Source organism: Channa argus, chromosome 17 (genome assembly GCF_033026475.1).
Source record: "Channa argus isolate prfri chromosome 17, Channa argus male v1.0, whole genome shotgun sequence".
In the NCBI taxonomy this organism is placed as follows: domain Eukaryota; kingdom Metazoa; phylum Chordata; class Actinopteri; order Anabantiformes; family Channidae; genus Channa; species Channa argus.
In genome coordinates, this window is record NC_090213.1 from 22356872 (window position 1) to 22375860 (window position 18989).

An 18989-nucleotide genomic window follows, 5' to 3' on the forward strand; every position below is an offset into this window, starting at 1 on the left:
TCATCATCCCCATAACCCCTTGAAGGCCACACATTTGCAAAAACCCCTGAATGACTTATCACCTTCATCAATACACCATTCTATGGATTTGAAGTGCCCAGCTCACAAGGACTTCCCACATTCAAGGAGCAAAGCTGCAGACATGATAACTGGGGGCTCTGAATATGTGTGTGTGTGTGTGTGTGTGTGTGTATGTGTGTAGACATGCAGCTAGAGTTGAGCCTGACCCCTGGGGAGGTGATTTCGAGAGATTTGCCAGATGTGATCGACATAATCCTGGCTTTAGTTCTGCTAGAAAGGTTCACATAATAAACCTGCTGCTCCTCATCTTATCTTTATTAAGCAGTGAGTGGATAGCAATCAGTGGGGTTCAGACACTGAAAAAAAGTAGTCAATAAAGAATGTTGTTTTTGATCCATTTGCGTCCACAGATAATCACAAAGTATAGTCAAAGATGTGTGTATTTATTTATTAAATATGCAGTATCATACTTCTGTAATCATACTTCTTTAACCAGTCTACCATTTGAATTTTATATAATTACTTAGTGCTGTCACCACACAGCAAGAAGGCTTCGGCGTGGAACCTGCTGGGAAACTTGCTAAGTTTCCTCTTACTGCTTAAAGACATCCATCCATCTATTATCTGTCACGGCTTATCCTATTTGGGTCGGGGGGGGAGCCTATCCCAGCTGTTATCAACTTAGAGGCAGGGTCCACCCTAGACATGTCTCCAGTCTATCTCAGGGACAACAAGGTGAATTTTAAATTCACCAATTAATCGAATCGATGTTTTTGGATGGGGAGAACATGCAAACTCCAAACAGAAAGGCCACGGCCAGCTAGAGCGCAAACCCACAACCTTTGCACAAGCTTTGAGGTGGCAACCACTCCACCACCATGCCACCCTGTGTAAAGACACCTTAACTGTTTCTAAGTCTGAACGTGAGTGAGAATGAGTGATTGTCTTTATGTGTGGCTAGTCATAGGCCAACCTGTCTAGGGTGTACCCTGGCTCATATCTAGAATTAGCTGAGACAAGGACCTGCCACCTCTGGAATCTACAGAAAAAGGGGTATAGCTAAGGGGTCGATGAGTTTTGTAGAATAATTTATGTTTTGAGGTTAAGCACTTTGAGATATTACACACCATTTCTTCACACCTACACTCCTAAAACTTTATGCAGATGTGAAATGTATTACTTCAATTTATCTTCATTGTTATTCACTGTAGTGCAATGTGCTGATGGTATAATTGCAACTTTGAGACTGGAGTAATGTAGTAGTGTGAGTTTAATGCCATACCTCTGGTATAGTGACTGGTGGGGTAAACTAGATGCAAGAAAACATTCCCTACTGACCTTTCTGACTCATTCACACAATGCATCAGTTATGTCGGTTATGAATTTGAGACTTCCTGTGAGGTTGCAGGATGGTGCTGTGTCACATGTTTAGTTGTTATGAATGAAAAAAAGTGCAAAGTTGTTTTTAAGACTAGATTCACCAGGGCTGTTTTTGATGATGTTTTTATGATGTTTTTGTCATTTAAACACAAGCTGATCAATCCCTTCTACCACACTGTTTCCAAGCAATAGTGTACCATGTTACCCCAAATCAGTGACAAACTCATAATACAAATCCCCTGGAAAAAAAAAACTTATTTGAATGTCTATGCAAATGTTTATCAGAGGAAAAGATTTGTGAAAATCAAAGCTGTATTCAAGCATGTTTACAAATTGTCATGAGTAGCTTCAAACAATAATCAGATGCTCATTTGAACACTAAAAGAAGTCTTCTTGCTGTATTCATTCCTCCTGTTCACAGTGCTCAAGAACAGGTCCGCTCTTGAAGACCTTTCCTTAGGGCCCACCATCCATAGTTATTCTGTGCAAAACAGTAGCCAGATAAATACCTAAAGCTTATTCAAGGCATCATGTATTGATTTATTAAATTAAATTGATATCTTTCAAATTAAAAGTCTTTTTCGCACAGAGAGAGGAGTATGGATTTTAGTCCCCTACAGATAAGGGGATCTCCTAAAGGCCTGTACGAATTAAAAGAATGTTTACAGTAGGTTAAAACTTCTTTCAGTGTTTATATGGGCACCTGGCAATTGTTTTAAGGCAGTAAACATCCTTTAAATATTACCAACAATTGCTGCAGGAGAAAATGTAACTGCTTTCTTTTTGAGGTGGTACGTGTCTTTGATCACATTTTCAGAAACACAAGCTCACTTTCATGTGAAGCAACTCATAGCCTGGCAGGTGGCCTACATTATATTCCCACTACATAAACACACACACACACACACACATGCATTCAATGTAGGCACTACTATTTCTTTCTTTCTTGTTTTCCTTAGTTGCACTTTACTACACTCCATCACCTCCTACATTCTACATAATTCCCTGTCTAGCGTTGGGTGTACTACTTTAACCTTAAATTGCGGAAACATTTGTTTTTGTTATATGGAGAACCAGAGAATTGTGATTGATCAACAGTATAAAACAAGTATAAAACCAGCTTAAGGCTAATATATATATGCTAAAATATTAATTGTTCAAGACAAGGTATTCAAATGTTGTATACCTTGTCTTGAACAATTAATATATTGAGCATTATTAGCCTTGAGCGGGTTTTACACTTGTGCAAGAGAACATTTTACAACTATCTCCGAATACTTTCTTGCTTTTATATTTCATGTACTCCTGACAGTAGAATAAGTAAAAAACCTATAAAGATAATTCCACAAAATAATTCCCTTAAAAAGATGGGCCCTGGTAGCAAATGGTACTCAAATTTGAGAACTTAGTGCATTTGTGGGTGATTTTAAGAGATGTTTTAAACCAACTTTGGTGTTTTAGTGTCTAATTCAAGCAGTCTGTTTGAGGCTGTGTTGGAACAGTGTGTAACATTTTACCCAGTGCATCAAAATGCAGTTAAAAAAAATGGTAAATGTAACCTTACAGCTTTCTCACAAATGTTACACAGGTGTGACTTATAACAGTAATTGTGGCTGTTTGTTACGGATGTTGCTGGAATGATATAGGTAACAGGATAATGGCACATTTACCAATAAACTCTTGAAATTTGCTTCAATAGTGGTTTTTAAGCTCTCTCTCTTCTGCGTTATTAAAATTAACACTAAACATACAGCACTCTTCCAGCCCACACACAGTAGCACTACAGGTGCTCCTCTTTAACCACACTAAAACAAGCTTCATTCTAAAAGCAAATTCTTTTTTACAAAGAAAAGAACAAAGTGCATAAGTACATAGTCTGAATAGATGGTATAAAGCAAATCTGTTATGAATCTGCAAATGATGACATGTATAATCTGTGGGCTGATAAGATTTGTTTTCCTGCAGTATGTGGAGAGATTCTATTTCAATTCCCTTATCACTCTTGGCAGTACCATAGTTTTTATCAGCTCACTTACAGAGCAAACATAGCCATACCTAAAGGCTGTATCTTATCTCTAATCACCAGTACCTGGAAAAGTGTGTGTCCTCAACTGGACTTTACTCTTTTACAGTCTTTTACAGATATATAACGCTTAATTTGGAAAGAAAACACACATACACACACAGGGTTGGGACAGTGTTCCTCTAAAAGGCAGCAATTAGCATTTTGTTCAAGGAAACACACAGTAGTGCCCTCACACACACACACACACACACACACAAATGAAAAGGTGTAGAGAGATTGTTAGGGCCTGGCAGTGCTCCCTTCCTGAAAAGCTGTACAATGTTTGACCTGTGCTTGTTTCTTCTTTTTCGTCCTGTACAGTACCAGGGCTTAGCCTTAAAAGCAGAGAGGGGGTGGTTCTGTTAATGGCTAAGGATGGCTGCTGATGTTGTGAGGCCAAGAGTGCCACTAAGGTTGATTCCAAGCCCCTGTGGTGTCCCAGTCTGAGCAACAGTCTGGAGAAAACACAAGGGATACATGGGATACCTCAATAGGGATCATCAGTTTCAAAAAAACAGTCACCCCCTGAGCCCATCCAACACATTTTGTACAGGCTCTCCTCTGCAGGCCTCACAATAAAATGTTTTCCTACAAAGTCAAAGATTGTCATCTCACAGCTGGGAAAAAACAGCTATTATGGAAACGTGACAATTGTTTAGAAATCTGGCTCTGACTTAAATAAGAGCTTAATGGGTTTTCTTTTCAGCTTAGGCTACATTCACCAGGACCACACATGTATTATCAGTGACCACACTATCACTTTGTGGTTGCGGGACCCTTGCAGAGAGTTTAGACATTTCTCCCTTTCAGATTAAGAAAAGTCAATATGTTGGGCGTGTTTTGTTCTGTGTGGTTAAAGCTCCCTAGCTTGCCTCTGTGGCACTCATGTCAATGAACACATGGGATTGGGATACAGAAAAATCCCAACATGAAATCGCTCGGTTTGCATTTGTGTACTACTATTTGTCATCACACTGACCTTTGGGCCACAGTAACGCAAACACCTACACTATATTTGAATGTTAATATGAAGAAACCAGTAGAAAAAACAAACTTACCAGGTGAACATAGGGCACAAAGTAGCCATATAGGGCTGCAGGGACACCAAAGGCCCAAATTCGATATCCCAAAGACCTCCAGATGTTGATGTTGAAGAGCTGGCTCATGGGTGGGCACAGGCTGCCTGTTTGAGTGTTGCGAGATTTGACCAGCAGGAGGGGCTTGTAGGTGAGACCAGCCAGCATGAGCACGAACATAAGGATGCAGAGGATGCGCATGGTGTACTGGAGGCCCACATTTTTCAGCAGGCCTGACAGCACAATAGGTAAAGTAATGGTGAAGATGCTGCTGCCAGCCGTCACAATGCCATTCACTAGCCCCAGGCGTTTATTGAAGTAGTGGCCCAGGATCACCAGGCTAGGCTGGTAAGCAAAAGAGCAGCCACAAGCAAACACAATGCCATATGTGAAGTACATGGGGCCCAGGGACCTGGAAAGGGACAAAACATCTGTTTGGATTTTCCACTCTCAAGATATCTTGTTACAGACAGGTACTGGTTTCCATGTGCTGGGCTGTGAGAAAAGTAGTCAAGATAGGAAAAGGTCAAAGAAAGCGCATTAAGTTGAATTTACATGTTTTTGCTCTGGGGAAGTTCCATTATCCAGATAACTCCTACAACAACAACTAATCAAGAAAAAATATTCAGTCATTTAATGTTAAATGTTGAAAAAATGTGGAAAGTATTTTTGTCATTCCCTCCCAAACTCACAAATCACATGAGAAAGAAATTCTACACATTTCATTGCCGCTATCAGAACTTGGCTGTCAGTCTGGGCTGTTTTTAGTTAACTGCTGTTTAACTGTCACACGCAAAGCTGTAATTTTGTTTTATTACTTATTTCCTGCAATTAAAAATGATAACCACTGTTGCGGCACGCTGCTTTCGGTAAATCAAATATCTGTGAGTTGGTGTTAGTGTTTCAGTACAGATCCTCAGAGTAATTAGAGAAGGAGCATGTTTTTTTTGTGTATTTTTTAAGGATGGCTTTACATTTGAATGCATATGGTTGCCCAAACAGAGAACAATAAATAGTATTAGAAATGAGTCATAAGCTCATATTTTGACATTTTAATAATTAGACTTGTTTTTGTCACAGTTAAAGTCTAAACTCTAAAAAATGTTCTCATATGACACATTTGAAAAAGGTATATAAACAGATATAGAACCCTAGATAATACAGACATTATTATATACAGTAAATTGTCCCATAAGCTTTAAACCATGACTTTAACAATGAGTTTAAGTGTGTAATATATTATTTTATACCGTTATGGGTATGTTTATTTGTGGTGCCAATCATTAAGTGTTTATAAACCAGTTAGGAAACCCTCAGGAATTAAGAAACTGAATAATAAACAAATCAGAAATTCCATTATATTGTCTTAAAACCCTGTTCATGTTGGAACAATAATCTTACCAAAACACATATGCTTTCTTAGCAGATGTGGATGTTTACATTACTTTGACTATTTGTTCAGTTTGGTTTAAAACTAAAACTCTATTTGCTGAAAGAGGTTGTTTCATACAACTAAAAGTTCCGGGACAGCTAATAAATTGACTTTGTGGTAAGACAAATCAAGAATAAAAATGAATTCTCTACAACATAGTTTGTTATATTAAAATACAAGCCAGGCCTTAGTAAGCAGATCTTTATACCAATAGGGCTAGAAAATGATTATAATAAGTGTTAGCTATGGTTCTAGTACCTTCTTTATTTTGGAAACACTTGTCCAAATAGATCTCAACAAGTCAGTTTAACTGTTTATATAGAAACTATGAAAGGTTTTCTGAATCTGGTGGCTACCTGATGTGTTTGTTACTCTATATTTCTGAATTGGCAAACTTTTTTGTTTCCTTACTTGACAAAGGAGCTGGCCAGGAGGCCAACCAGGCCGACAGCAGCGCCTCCCACCGCAGTAATTCTGCACCCAAGGATATCGGTGAAGACGCTGACAATAGGAGAACAGAAAAAAATCATCCCCATAGAGAGGGAGCCCACCCATGCTGCAGGAGACACACAAAGGGAAACCAAGAAAGGATCAATTAGTCATTTCTCAGATAAAGAGAAAAAGCAGAAAGATGGTGTTTAATCCGCTGAATACAAAACAAAGCCAAATTATGCAATAACTACACTGCTAAAAAAATGTTAATTTACATGTAATGCTGAGTAAAATTTATTTTTACATAAAAGATGGAGCACTGTGTTTTAAAAATATTGCAAATGCTTGTGAGTATATTACATGTACGTATTTTTACAATGTTTTCTTAGTAATAATACAATATGAAGTTACTTTTATTTTTAAAATGCATGATTACAAAAAAGATGCGTTGTATTTTATAAATATTGCTGATGCTCGTGATTATACAACATAAGTAGAATAAGTAAAATACAAGTACAGTACAATAATTTTAGATTAAAAATAAAAAATTACAAAAACATGCAAGGCCGTATTTTATAAATATTGTCAAAGTTTGTTACATTAAAATATTTTGACAATTTGTTAGTAAAGACATGGCCAGAAATTATAAAAAAATGTGCAAGGCTGTGTTTCATTTATATTGCCAGGTAACATGATCACAATACAATGTTAAAGAAGACATTGTAGAGGAGAGATTTATATTACATTTAATTACTAAAAACTTGGAATTCAACACTTTCTTTATGTGGCAAAAATATAAGTCTGCACTTATATATTGTTTTTCTACCTATCGGCACTCAAAGCAATTTACACTACTTCTTATTCACCCATTCATACTCACAATCACACACACTCACACACCGATGGGGGATAACCCTTACCAGGAGCAACTAAGTTGAGGTTCAGTGTCTTGCTCAAGGACACTTTGCCATCCCTCCCCTACCCTCTCCCTTACTCTTCCACCTCCCACCCGTGTTCAGTGTGTGTCAGTATTCAGTTTGAAAATTTTGAGCTAACTGGTTGAAGCATTTCTCTACTCAGTGTGGGAAGCTCAGCAGAGCAGAGCTACATCTCGGTCTGAGTCTCAGCCTTTACATACATATCAAATTGCACATTGAAGCACATTTATTTTCAGAAGTTTAGGTTAGGAGCAGCATAAAAATCCTGTTTGCTACCCAATACCTGTTCTTACTGTTTTTACTTTTATAAGCATTGTTTTATTTACATTTACACTTAGTCATTAAGCAGACGCTTTTATCCATGATCATGATTGTTTACTAAAGCTCACACAATTGCAGATGTCTCCAAAGAAACTGCTTATAGTACTGTTGTAAAAACAGAGAAGTGCTACTGCTACATATTTTAAAATTAAAATGAGTTGTAAGTTTTAGCTTAGTATCCAAAGTAATGTTAGTCTCCACCTGGATTTCATGTAAGATACAGACAAGACAAAGTACAAATACTGAGTAGCTGTGGGCATTGCGCACCTTCAGCATATTTTATTATCAATTGATCTGTGTTTGTAATGTTGTTAATCATTACAACATCACAAACACAGGTCATCACAAAGCTAAGAAAATTAAGTGAATCTCACAACATACCACGTAGTTATTTTCATCCACAGATTAAGATGTAATTGGTGGAACAGCCACACGTCTGCTTATCTATTCAGAGTTTCCAACATCTTAATTCAGAGATGAGAGGAAAAAGAAATGCATTCACAAGCAGGCTTGTGATTTGGTAATTGTTCAATTCAATTCAACTTTATTTATATTGCACCAATTCACAACAAAGTCATCTGAAGGCACTTTACAGAATAAAGTGAAGACTATAAAAATGTATAGAGAGAACCCAACAAATCCCCCTTGAGCAAGTCCTAGGCAACAGTGGAGAGGAAAAACTCCCTTTAATGGAAGAAACCTCCAGCAGAACGAGGCTCAGGGTGGACGGCCATCTGCCTTGACCGGTTGGGGTGAGTGGAAAGTGAAGAGAGAAAAGTAAAGAGCAACAAAAAGCAACAACAAAACATCAGGCAGGTTGGTAGGACCAGTAGCTGCACACTGGACAACACACAGCTTCAAAGCCAGGGACACCTGCAGAAAGGGACAGAGAGAGGGGTACAGAGAAGGACAAAGACAACTACGGGAGAAAACACACAGAGTTAATGTCATACAGTGGTGACAATTGTGGAGTGAGAGGAGACAGGGACAAGAGGAGGAAAGGAGCTCAGTGCATCAGGGGGTGGGTCCCCCAGCAGTTTAAGCCTATAGCAGCATAACTATAACTAACTATAAGCTTTATTAAAGAGGAAGGTTTTAAGCCTAGACTTAAAAGTAGAGAGGGTTTCTGCTTCCAAAATCTGAACTGGGAGCTAGTTCCACAGGAGAGAAGCTTGATAGCTAAAGGCTCTGCCTCCCATTCTACCTTTGGAAATTCTCGGAACCACAAGTAGGCCTGCATTCTGAGAACAAAGTGGTCTATTGGGATGATATGATGCTATGAGGTCTTCTATGTATGATGGAGCCTGACCATTCAGAGCTTTATATGTAAGAAGCAGGGTTTTAAATTCTATTCTAGATTTAATGGGAAGCCAATGGAGAGAAGCTAGTGAAGGTGAAATATGACCTCTCTTGCTAGTTCCAGTCAGCACTCTTGCTGCAGCATTTTGGATTAATTGCAGGCTCTTTAGGGAGTTACTGGGGCATCCTGAAAGTAGGGAATTACAGTAGTCCAACCTAGAGGTAACAAATGCATGGACCAGTTTTTCGGCATCACTTTGAGACGGGCTGCTCCTAATTTTGGCAATGTTCCGCAGGTGGAAGAAGGCTTTTCTAGAGATTTATTTTATATGTGAGGTAAAGGACAAATCCTGGTCAAAAATAACTCCAAGGTTCAGTGCAGTATTACTGGAGAACAGACTTATGCCATCTAGAGTAACGATATGGTTGGACATCATATTTCTGAGATTTTTGGGCCAAAATACTATGACTTCAGTTTTGTCTGAGTGTAGAAGTAAACAATTGTGGGACATCCAGGCCTTTATGTCTTCTAGGCATGCTTGAAGCTTAATTAACTGATTATTTTCATTTGGTTCCATACATAGATATAGCTGGGTATCATCAGCATAGCAGTGGAAATTTATGGAGTGTTTTCTCATAATGTTGCCTAAAGGAGACATATATATAAAGTAAAAAGTATTGGTCCTAACAAAAGCCTTGTGGAACTCCATAGCTAACCTTTGTGTGCATGTAGGATTCATCATTAACATGAACAAATTCAAGTTTATCAGATAAAATTTAAACCAGCCTTGTTCCTTTAATCCCAATTTAATGTTCCAGTCTCTGCAATAAAATGTTGTGATCAATGGTATCAAATGCAGCACTAAGATCAAGAACAGAACAAGTATAGAGACTAGTCCATTATCTGAGGCCAAGAGAACATCGTTGGTGACTTTTACCAGTGCTGTTTCTGTACTATGATGAACTCTATCCTCTATCCTAACTCTAATCCTGACTGAAAGTCTTCATACAAATTAGTCCGATAAAGGTGGTCACATAATTTTTTGCTACTACTTTTTCAAGTATTTTAGAAATGAAGGGGAGATTAGATATTGGTCTGTAATTGGCTAAAACACCTGTGTCAAGACGGGGTTTTTTAAGTAGTGGTTTAATTACAGCTACCTTATAGTCCTGTGGTACATAGCCTGTTTCTAAAGATAGATTGATGATATCTAATATGAATGTATCTATTAAGGGTAAAGCTCCATTGTCCAACCAGAACTCTGGCTGGACATTGGACCACTCTTCTTGGCAGAAATTGTTGAGTTCAATTACATTTTGCACTAGGTCCATTGGCAGCAAAACAGGCTGAGAACATGATGCTACCACTACAGTGCAGACCTGTACTGTGAAGGTTCCTGGAATGTTTTTGACCATCTAAACCAGTTTTCTCTCATCTGACAGTCTTCTACCACTTAGAAAGTGGCTGCACTTTCCAATACCTTGTATGTATGTACAGTTATTTGAACTGATGATCTTGGAATCTGCAGTTGTAGACCTTCCTATTGTATTGTGCTGTTCAATTCATTGAGTGTTTTCAAACACATCTTCACTGTGTACACACAAAAGACCATGAACAGATCACTAACAAGAAGTTAAGAGGTCTTGGGCTTGCCATATTTAAAGACATTTAGGACCTTTCACATTATTAATTCAGTGGTGCTGAATCTGTGCATGTGTAGTTATGATTTCATATGTCTAATTTTGAGCCTGTGTCAATGTCAGAAATCCCAAATAAAGTGAAGCCTGTGTGAAATTCTTGCCAGTTTACTTAGTAAAGATGAATGTAGGAAAATAGGCCTGGAGAAACATTGTGATTTTCAGATTAATTGCAATTATTATTTGTATGGAGCCCGGGAAGTAGCTCCGTACAAAGAGGCAAGTTATCTGGTGCTTCAACACACAGGGCATCGTCTGAATGGCAGGCTTCTCCCCCATTCCACCTCGAGATCAGCTCATCAACATTAGCCTGCTGTTTGAGTCAAAGTCACTATTTGTATAGAATCAGTTGTTGGAGGCGCACAACCCTGTGCACTGTTTACTTGCATTTAATTTTTTGACATTGTAACTTATGCCCTACTTTCTCTTATTTCTATAGGAGCAGAGCCAAAACATTCATTTGCCCCGTCCAGCCAATCGGATTCGATTGCGGCTGTGACCATACCCTGCTTTTTGTTGCCTTATCCTCTGTTGCACTTGTAACATTGAACTTTTTACTTTAGCCTTGTTGTGGTGCATTCATATAATTAATCTTTATAAATTTACCATTCAGTGTCTGATTGTGAATTGTTTATCCAAAATAATACAGGTTAGGAACATTTTCAGCCAATGATTATACTTTTGGATATTTTACTTTCTTGTTTGTTGAAATCTAACTTATTACAGTTAGAAATAATTATGTTTTTACTAAACATGTGTATTAGTTGTAAATGCCCAAAATGTCACAATAAATGGTAGAAATAAATGTTAAGTCTTTTCTTTGTTGTAAGCTCATACCTATAGGCCTATTTGCCAGACTTTTGACTGTATTCCAGGTTACAGTTATCACAATGTTTTTCATTTACGAGGAATGTTTGGCAACCCGTGCTGCCAGACTTTTGAACGTATTTGATTTTACAAGCTTTTGCAATCTTTTTAAAATACGACGAACGTTTGGCAACCCATGCTGCTAGACTTTTGACTGTATTTCAGATTATGTGACTACTACAGTGTAGTCTGTGTTGCTCTTCCATTCATGCACACTTTCATTTCCAGACACATGAACACACACAGTACAGTCTTTTTCTATTTAGACAGCCGGTCACCAGATGTCATATCATCCAGGTCCAGGTTATTAATTATACATTGTTTGTATCTGCATCCAATTTTGGACATAAATTTAATTACATTCCTATAAAAGCTATAGAGATGCTACATCCCTTTCTATAATAAAGTAAATGATAACTAAGGTCTGCAGCAGCAGAAAAACATACTCTAGGTTCATATACCATTTAAAAGGTCAAATTTAATCAATGCATCAATTTTCAAGCTTTTCCAACACCTTACTTAGTCTTTGGTAAATTAGATATTGTCACAAATAGATCAATTATTATCACTTTTAAAATCATATGGCATTATGATTGCCAAAAAATGGCATTATGCTATTGAATTGTCTTTTTTCCTGACAACTGCCAAAGTCATTTGCCTTTGAATTGTCCATATCAAAGTAAAACTTTATTTTACAAACAAAACAGCATTAACAACAGAAACTTGTGCCAATTAAAGCAAAAAGTTATACATCCATTAGGCATAACATTATGACCAGCTGTGCAATTTAATGTGGCAGTTCTTCCATGAATTCTACATGTACAAGGTTATAATTACTTATTTTTATGCTGAAAATTTCATAAAAAGGTGATAATTCTATAATGTGTTTATTATTGATGTGATAACTGGTGGAGTCGTACTGGAGTGCATTATATTAAGATGGGGGTGACTGTAGCGCAGGAAGGTAGAGCGGTTGTCCCCGGCTCCTCTGGTCATATGTCGAAGTGTCCTTGAGCAAGACACTGAACTCCAACTTAGTTGCTCCTGATGAGTGTTGGCCAGCTGCATAGCAGCTCCCCCATCGATGTATGAGTGTATGAGTGTGTGTGTGATTGTGAGTGCGAATGGGTGAATGAGAAGCAGTGTAAAGCGAACCATTTACCATGGTTCTAATGTTTTGGCCATGCTATTTAAATTGAATGAGAAAAACAAATAAATGCTTGAGAAAAAACTGCTCATTGCAAAACATGTGAAAACCTTTTTTTCACATTGCTAGTTAGCCAAAAGTTGGCTGGTATGATAACATTTGCTGAACTTTTCTGTTGTGGAAAGTTAATAACGTTACTGTTACTGTTCTGTAATATTGGCTCCTTTTCAAGCCAATGCTTCCAGCATGTTGGCACTTTCATGACCGATTCAGTGTATTCAGTGGGGCACACATGAAAACAGACTGGTCAATCAGTGACAGACAGAGGTGCAATTGAGACCTAGGTGTAAACAGACTAGTTTATTTCCACATCTACTAAGGGAGCTAACTACTCAGTCACACTGCTATTTATTGTGAAAGACATAAAGTTATTGTTTCAAGCATTTCCAAGCACTTCATCCAAAATCCAAGCACATTTAAGATCTTAAAAACACAAAGTTTCAAGCATTTTAAAGCAGGCTGACAACCTAACCCTACACACAAGTACACATATACTTGAGATCAATCTATATTTAGTAACCCATAATAACCAAAAATAATATTTTAAGAAATGGTAAATGGTCTGCACTTATATAGCGCTTTTCTAACTATCAGCACTCAAAGCACTTTACACTGCTTCTTATTCACCCATTCACACTCACAATCACACACACACACTCATACACCGGTGGGGGAGCTGCTATGCAGCTGGCCAACTCTCACAGGGAGCAACTAAGTTGGGGTTCAGTGTCTTGCTCAAGGACACTTCAACATGTGACCAGAGGAGCCGGGGATTGAACCAACAACTGTGAGATTGGTGGACAACCGCTCTACCTTGCTGCGCCACAGTCGCCACCAAATCTGTCCAGATTTGGCAAAAATCTAAAAAAATTAACTTCTTAATCTAAAACTCTTCACACCTTGAATTTAGTTTTATATTTAAGCCTCTTGGCTGCTTACTTTAGCAGTAAGCAAGCTCCTCCTAACAAGCAGTGTTATAAAGGTGATTTAGTGCCTAAAATGTATCTAATTAATTCTTTTTGCCAGGAAAGTTAAAGCAGGTGCAATGGACCTATCAACAATTTGGAGTGCCACAGAAAAGGGTCTGGATGCTCTTATAAATCTGTGATCTTTAAGAAATACACAATCATTTTAAAAAACATTTTCATTTTGCTATTATAGGCCACTCAGTGTAGACTAAGGGGCAAAAGTGACAATTGTATCTAATTAAATTTACAACACAATAACGTGTACAAAAAATGAAAGTGCCAGAATATTTTCTGTAGCCACTGTATTTGTGGGGATATCAGTCCCCTTTAAGGTACATTATACAATAAACGGCAGAACCCTAAAGACAACAGGAAATTGCTGCTGTAGTTTCATCTGCTGGTTCTCTTGATTTACAGAGCATTTACGCTTCCAGCATTTACGGAATTCCAGGTTGCAAAATAGTAATATTATGATTCTCTCTGTCCCAGTGACCTCCATTGCTAGCCCTGGGCCCTACTTGGACACTGACAAGGCAGAGTTGCACTAAGTCGTCTGTCTGCCTTGTTAAAGACTTCTTGCTGGAAGCTCTGAACCCATTCACCCCACAATGACTGAACCCACAAGCACTGCATAACACTTTGCCAGTTGTAAACCACACAGAATTCATTCAAAAGATAATGAGGTGACACCTTTGGACATTCTTGAACTGCAGACTTTTAAGTATCCAATTCCAGTTCAGCAAAATTAAAACTTCTCTCAATTAAAACTTGTATAAATTTTAAATTTAATCTGTCTGATGCACAACATGCAATTTTAGTGTAAGTGTCAGTAGATGCCTGTCAGAGAACACCGATTACTCTGCCATGTATATGCATAACCAGGTTTCTAATTGTCTTTCTCCAACTGCGCATGTGTGTAACCAAAGACTGCAGAGAGTAAGCTGCACGCAGCTTTTTAAAAGAATGAATCAAATGAATGCAGTCTAATTTTTAAAACAAAGGCTGCGAAGAGGTACAGCCAGTCTGTAGTCTGTTTTCATGAGTGCATGAAAACACTGAGTCACTGAAGACACTGAGTCGGTCATGACAGTGCCAACATGCCGGGTGCGTTGGCTTGAAAAAGAGTCAATATTACTAAACAGTGACAGTAACGTTAGTTTAACTTTCCGCAGATGAGTAAAAAAATGAAAGAAAGGATAGACTGTTAACGAGTTAACACAGCAATGCCACCTTATTTTTAAAAAAAGGTCCGTGTAAGGTCCGGCAGAAAAAAGCATCTCGTAGAAGTCTAATTAAATCACCTTCCCCCATGTATCTTTAAAATTGTGGATCATCTTCATGGGTATTTCATTTGTCTGACAGGCACACGCTGAGAGAAGTAAAAAAGAAGGCATTTTCCATCATTATACAGTTAAAATCTGTGGTCCAGACTTCTAAAATAAGTCAGAGGTGGACAAGAAATCAGGTTAGTCTTCTGCTGCATGTATTTGGTGATTTCCTGTAACCAGATTACTTATAGTGCATCTTAATATTTTTTGTCAAACCATAATTGTTCTCTTTTTCTAAGTTTTTTACAAATGCAACTACTGTAAGTATTACCTGGTGTACAAGCACACTGATTAGCAATCACTGGCTGCGAACAACAAACATGACCAAGTGTGTAAAGCACAGAACAACCTGGCTGATGACTCCACTTCAATTTGTAAGTAACTTTGTGGCCTTACATTAAAGCGGCTGATTGAGGAGTTATTTATTAACCATAGTTAATGGAAATAACTAATGGATGAGCATACTTGGCTCATATCACAGTGGTGTGACAGGCCATTTTCCTAGCTCGGTCAAATAAACAGCTTGTCCCTGTGCCACATTCCAGGAATCTGTTAAAGACACTCAGGCTAAAATCTATTTCTATGCTGCATTTAACACCAGAGAACATCGTGTGTCTCCAGCTGTTAGACTTGAGGAAAAGGTGGTAATAATCAACAAAGAATAACAGGTCCAGATGTCCCTCTGTTTGACCACATTATCATGGAAGTAGTGAATAATGCCCATTAAGTCCATTTCAGTTATGAAAAGTCAGCTAGAAATGAGGAGGATGAGGTGGAAAACCTTTGAAAGATACAATCTTGAAATGACAGTTTTTCCAGAATGAACTTACTTCGATAAGTACATTTGAGTAATCACTTAAAGCACAAGACACAACCTTGAATTTTACAAATCAACGTTGGGGTTACATTTTAGCAGTTTTGGTTTATGGAATGAAAAACATGTTATCCAGTGGAGGGTTGTGTTGGACTTGTTTGTAATAGTTTCTGGACAACTATGGAGGTCTATGGCACAGACTAATAAGATAATCCAGTCTGCAAACAAACAGACACTAATTGTAAGGAGAAAAGATTCAATGTAGGTTATAATGCCTGTGTGGTGTTTGCAGTAAACATGATTCATTTAGAAAATGTCCAAAATTATTCTTTAAACTACAGCTTACTTAATTTTCATATTTCCAGTGTTACATGCAGGACTATGCACATCTCTGGTCTGTTCTGATGGGGACACATACTGAAATGTACATATGAGGGTCACTGGCACTCCACAGACAGAAGTAATGAAAGAGCAGCTCAAAGGGCTGAACTGCTGTTTAAGTAGCTCTTCCACCCCAGGGCCTCACCAGCCAGCTTGCACTACAGTAAAGAGATTTGGTCCCACTCAGAAAAGCATATTATACTTTACTGAACTTCCTGTTGGCTCCCACATGGAGCAAAAATTTCTCTAGTAAAGAATTTGCAAAAATAATAAAGAAAGTATTACCAAAAGTTAAGAAAAGTCAGGTAAAGTTATACAGTATTTGATACACAGGCCGTTGTATCCCAGCCATTGTTCTACATCCTGCTAGAGCTTTGTTTCCAACTTGTTGCACTAGGAAAAAATTGGCAACCAATTCTTCTTCTAAAAAAATCCAAGTAGCACAAGCAGCAGGGTTAACAGGTTTACAAGCTGAGGCTTATGTTATGCCAAACATGTTTGACACATAGCTGAAACTCATCACAAATTTCCCAGGTTGAGTGTTAGGGCTGTAGAAGGAGAAGAACAGCCAATGTTGGAACGTCGGTACTACAAACATGTCTTCTCAAAACTTGCCATATATGATGTTCTTTGTAAATGTATAATATGGACTTTTTGGATCCAAGATCAAACAAGAAGCACTGAACTTTATATAGAACCTAACTGCAAGTTAATGCATGTTTTGCCAAGGCAACAATTAACTTTTTACTAGGGACAGAAAAGTTACAGTGATCCACACAAGCCTTAAACAAAAAAGTTATTGCTTACTAGAACATTTATGATTCCAAAAAAAAATCTGTTCCTTCTGTTCATTCACGAACAACTTAACATGAAGAGTGAAGCTGCAAAAAACATCCATGAATATTTTGCTCAAAAGATATGCGAAAAAAATGTAAGTAATGTCTCATGGTTCTAATGCAGGTTGTAAAATTTAGCTTGAATATATTAACAAAAGCTTTTAGGAATTAAAAAGGAATTCTTAAAGCATGTTAGCACAATCATGGAAAGTTGAGGGTTTGCACATTTACCCCTCAAAGACCGCACTAAAGGCACCGTCTTAGCTTCAGTGCAATTTACCAGCAGTGTATGTTGCCTAATTAGTTTTTCGTTCTTTCTTACACAGGTCAACATTAATTGGCGGCACCATAGACTGCCCCAACAAATAGCGCAATACCAGTCAAACTTCCATAAATTTGAACAGTTGTGCAGATCACCATATTCACAATGTTAATGTCAAGCCATACATATAAGACATTATGCAACATGATCATATGCTATTTAATACTCGTCATGCATACAGTATTAAATTATTGGTCACATATAAAACCAATTGAGTTTTTCTTATGATTCCTCATTATGAGATAAGTGAAATTTTACAGTATAGGGAGGGATAATGGTTAAGGACACACGTCCATGGTTTTTGTCCCATCAAGTCTGACAAACTTTTATCTTGCTTTCACAAGGTTTACTTTTATAACAAGCATTTTTTTCTGAAATCATCAGAATAAGAAAAGCCAGTGACAGCCTGAGTGAATGTTATAAAACAGGAATTCCTGCATCCATGATTCCATGCCTGAATTTTGTCTCAATGCGGAATCACCTGAGGAAATTCCTGCTGCTGTTCTCAGTTCAAACTTCAGCCTCATAACAAAGTGTAAAATAAACAATCAAAGATTAACATAAGAATTTAAGAAGAAGAATATTAGCTACATTCTACAGCTCTAATAAGAATATGATTACAGCTGTTGCTGTTTGATGACAAGGACCCCACTCATGTTGTTAATAAGGGCCTCGCTGAGCTAAAGATACACATCAGGCTGAGGTTGGACCAAATAACATTAAACAATTACTCCATCTCCTGCTTGCAGCAGCTGAAAGCCATTTAGTACATGCCTCTCTACTGGAGGTTCTGAGGGGGAGAGGCACTAACAAATGCCAATTTTGTGTTCTTGCTTCCCAGGTTTCAATTCATGCCTCCGATGTTTATTGGCCTCACACCACAGTAAGTAAAAACTTCTAACTGATGACACAGCAAAAAAGCAAGCAGCAGCTGCAGAGAACTTTATGGCTTTACATAAAATGGAGAAAAAACAAAGCATAAGCATATGTGGAATGAGTTGTCTCTGCAGTGAATACAAAGAATGTGTTAAACAGAAGTTCTGTTTCATGCTAGTAGGGAAAAAAGGGGGTGGTGTTTCAGGGTTGCTTGGTGATTGGGGGAGGTTTTTGTCCACCCTGTTTTTAAGTGAATAGTACAGAGATGGCAACAAGCCACAGTTTGAATATGCTCTCTTTAGTGGGTGCTTCCAGAATTGATTGTCTTACAGTAAAACTACCTTGCATACTTCAGAGTTGAGCTCTGTTGTGCTGTGGGTTCATAAGTAACATGTTTCCTCTAAATAATCCAGTTTCCTCCCACAGTCCAAAGACAGGCATTTAAGGTTATTTGGTGAATCTAAAATTGGCCATAGGTGTGAAGGTATGTGTGAATGGTTGTCTGTCTGTGTATGTCTCTCTGTAGCCCAAATAAAAAAACTGTTTATATTTATAAAAAACCCAATACAGACCACTATGTTTCCTATAGCTCCAACTGAACAAATCAAGTTGTCCACACCCTCTGACAGCAGAAAGAGAATACAACCACATTTAGTTAATAAGTACAACAGTTAACTTCCAATCTACATTGCACAAACCTGGCTTTTCTTCTAGGTGGATTTATTGCT

The 18989-nt window shown here is 37.9% G+C and overlaps 1 protein-coding gene across 1 annotated transcript in view; it reads right to left on the reverse strand.

The window, feature by feature from the left end:
- slc16a10 (solute carrier family 16 member 10) overlaps positions 1-18989 on the reverse strand; it is a 37545-nt gene that overhangs the window by 5903 nt on the left and 12653 nt on the right. The window contains exons 2-3 of the mRNA XM_067481302.1: positions 6386-6530; positions 4525-4954 (exon numbers count right to left, since the gene is read on the reverse strand). Coding sequence (XP_067337403.1) covers positions 4525-4954; positions 6386-6530 — 575 coding nt within the window. The remainder of the gene's footprint in view (positions 1-4524; positions 4955-6385; positions 6531-18989) is intronic.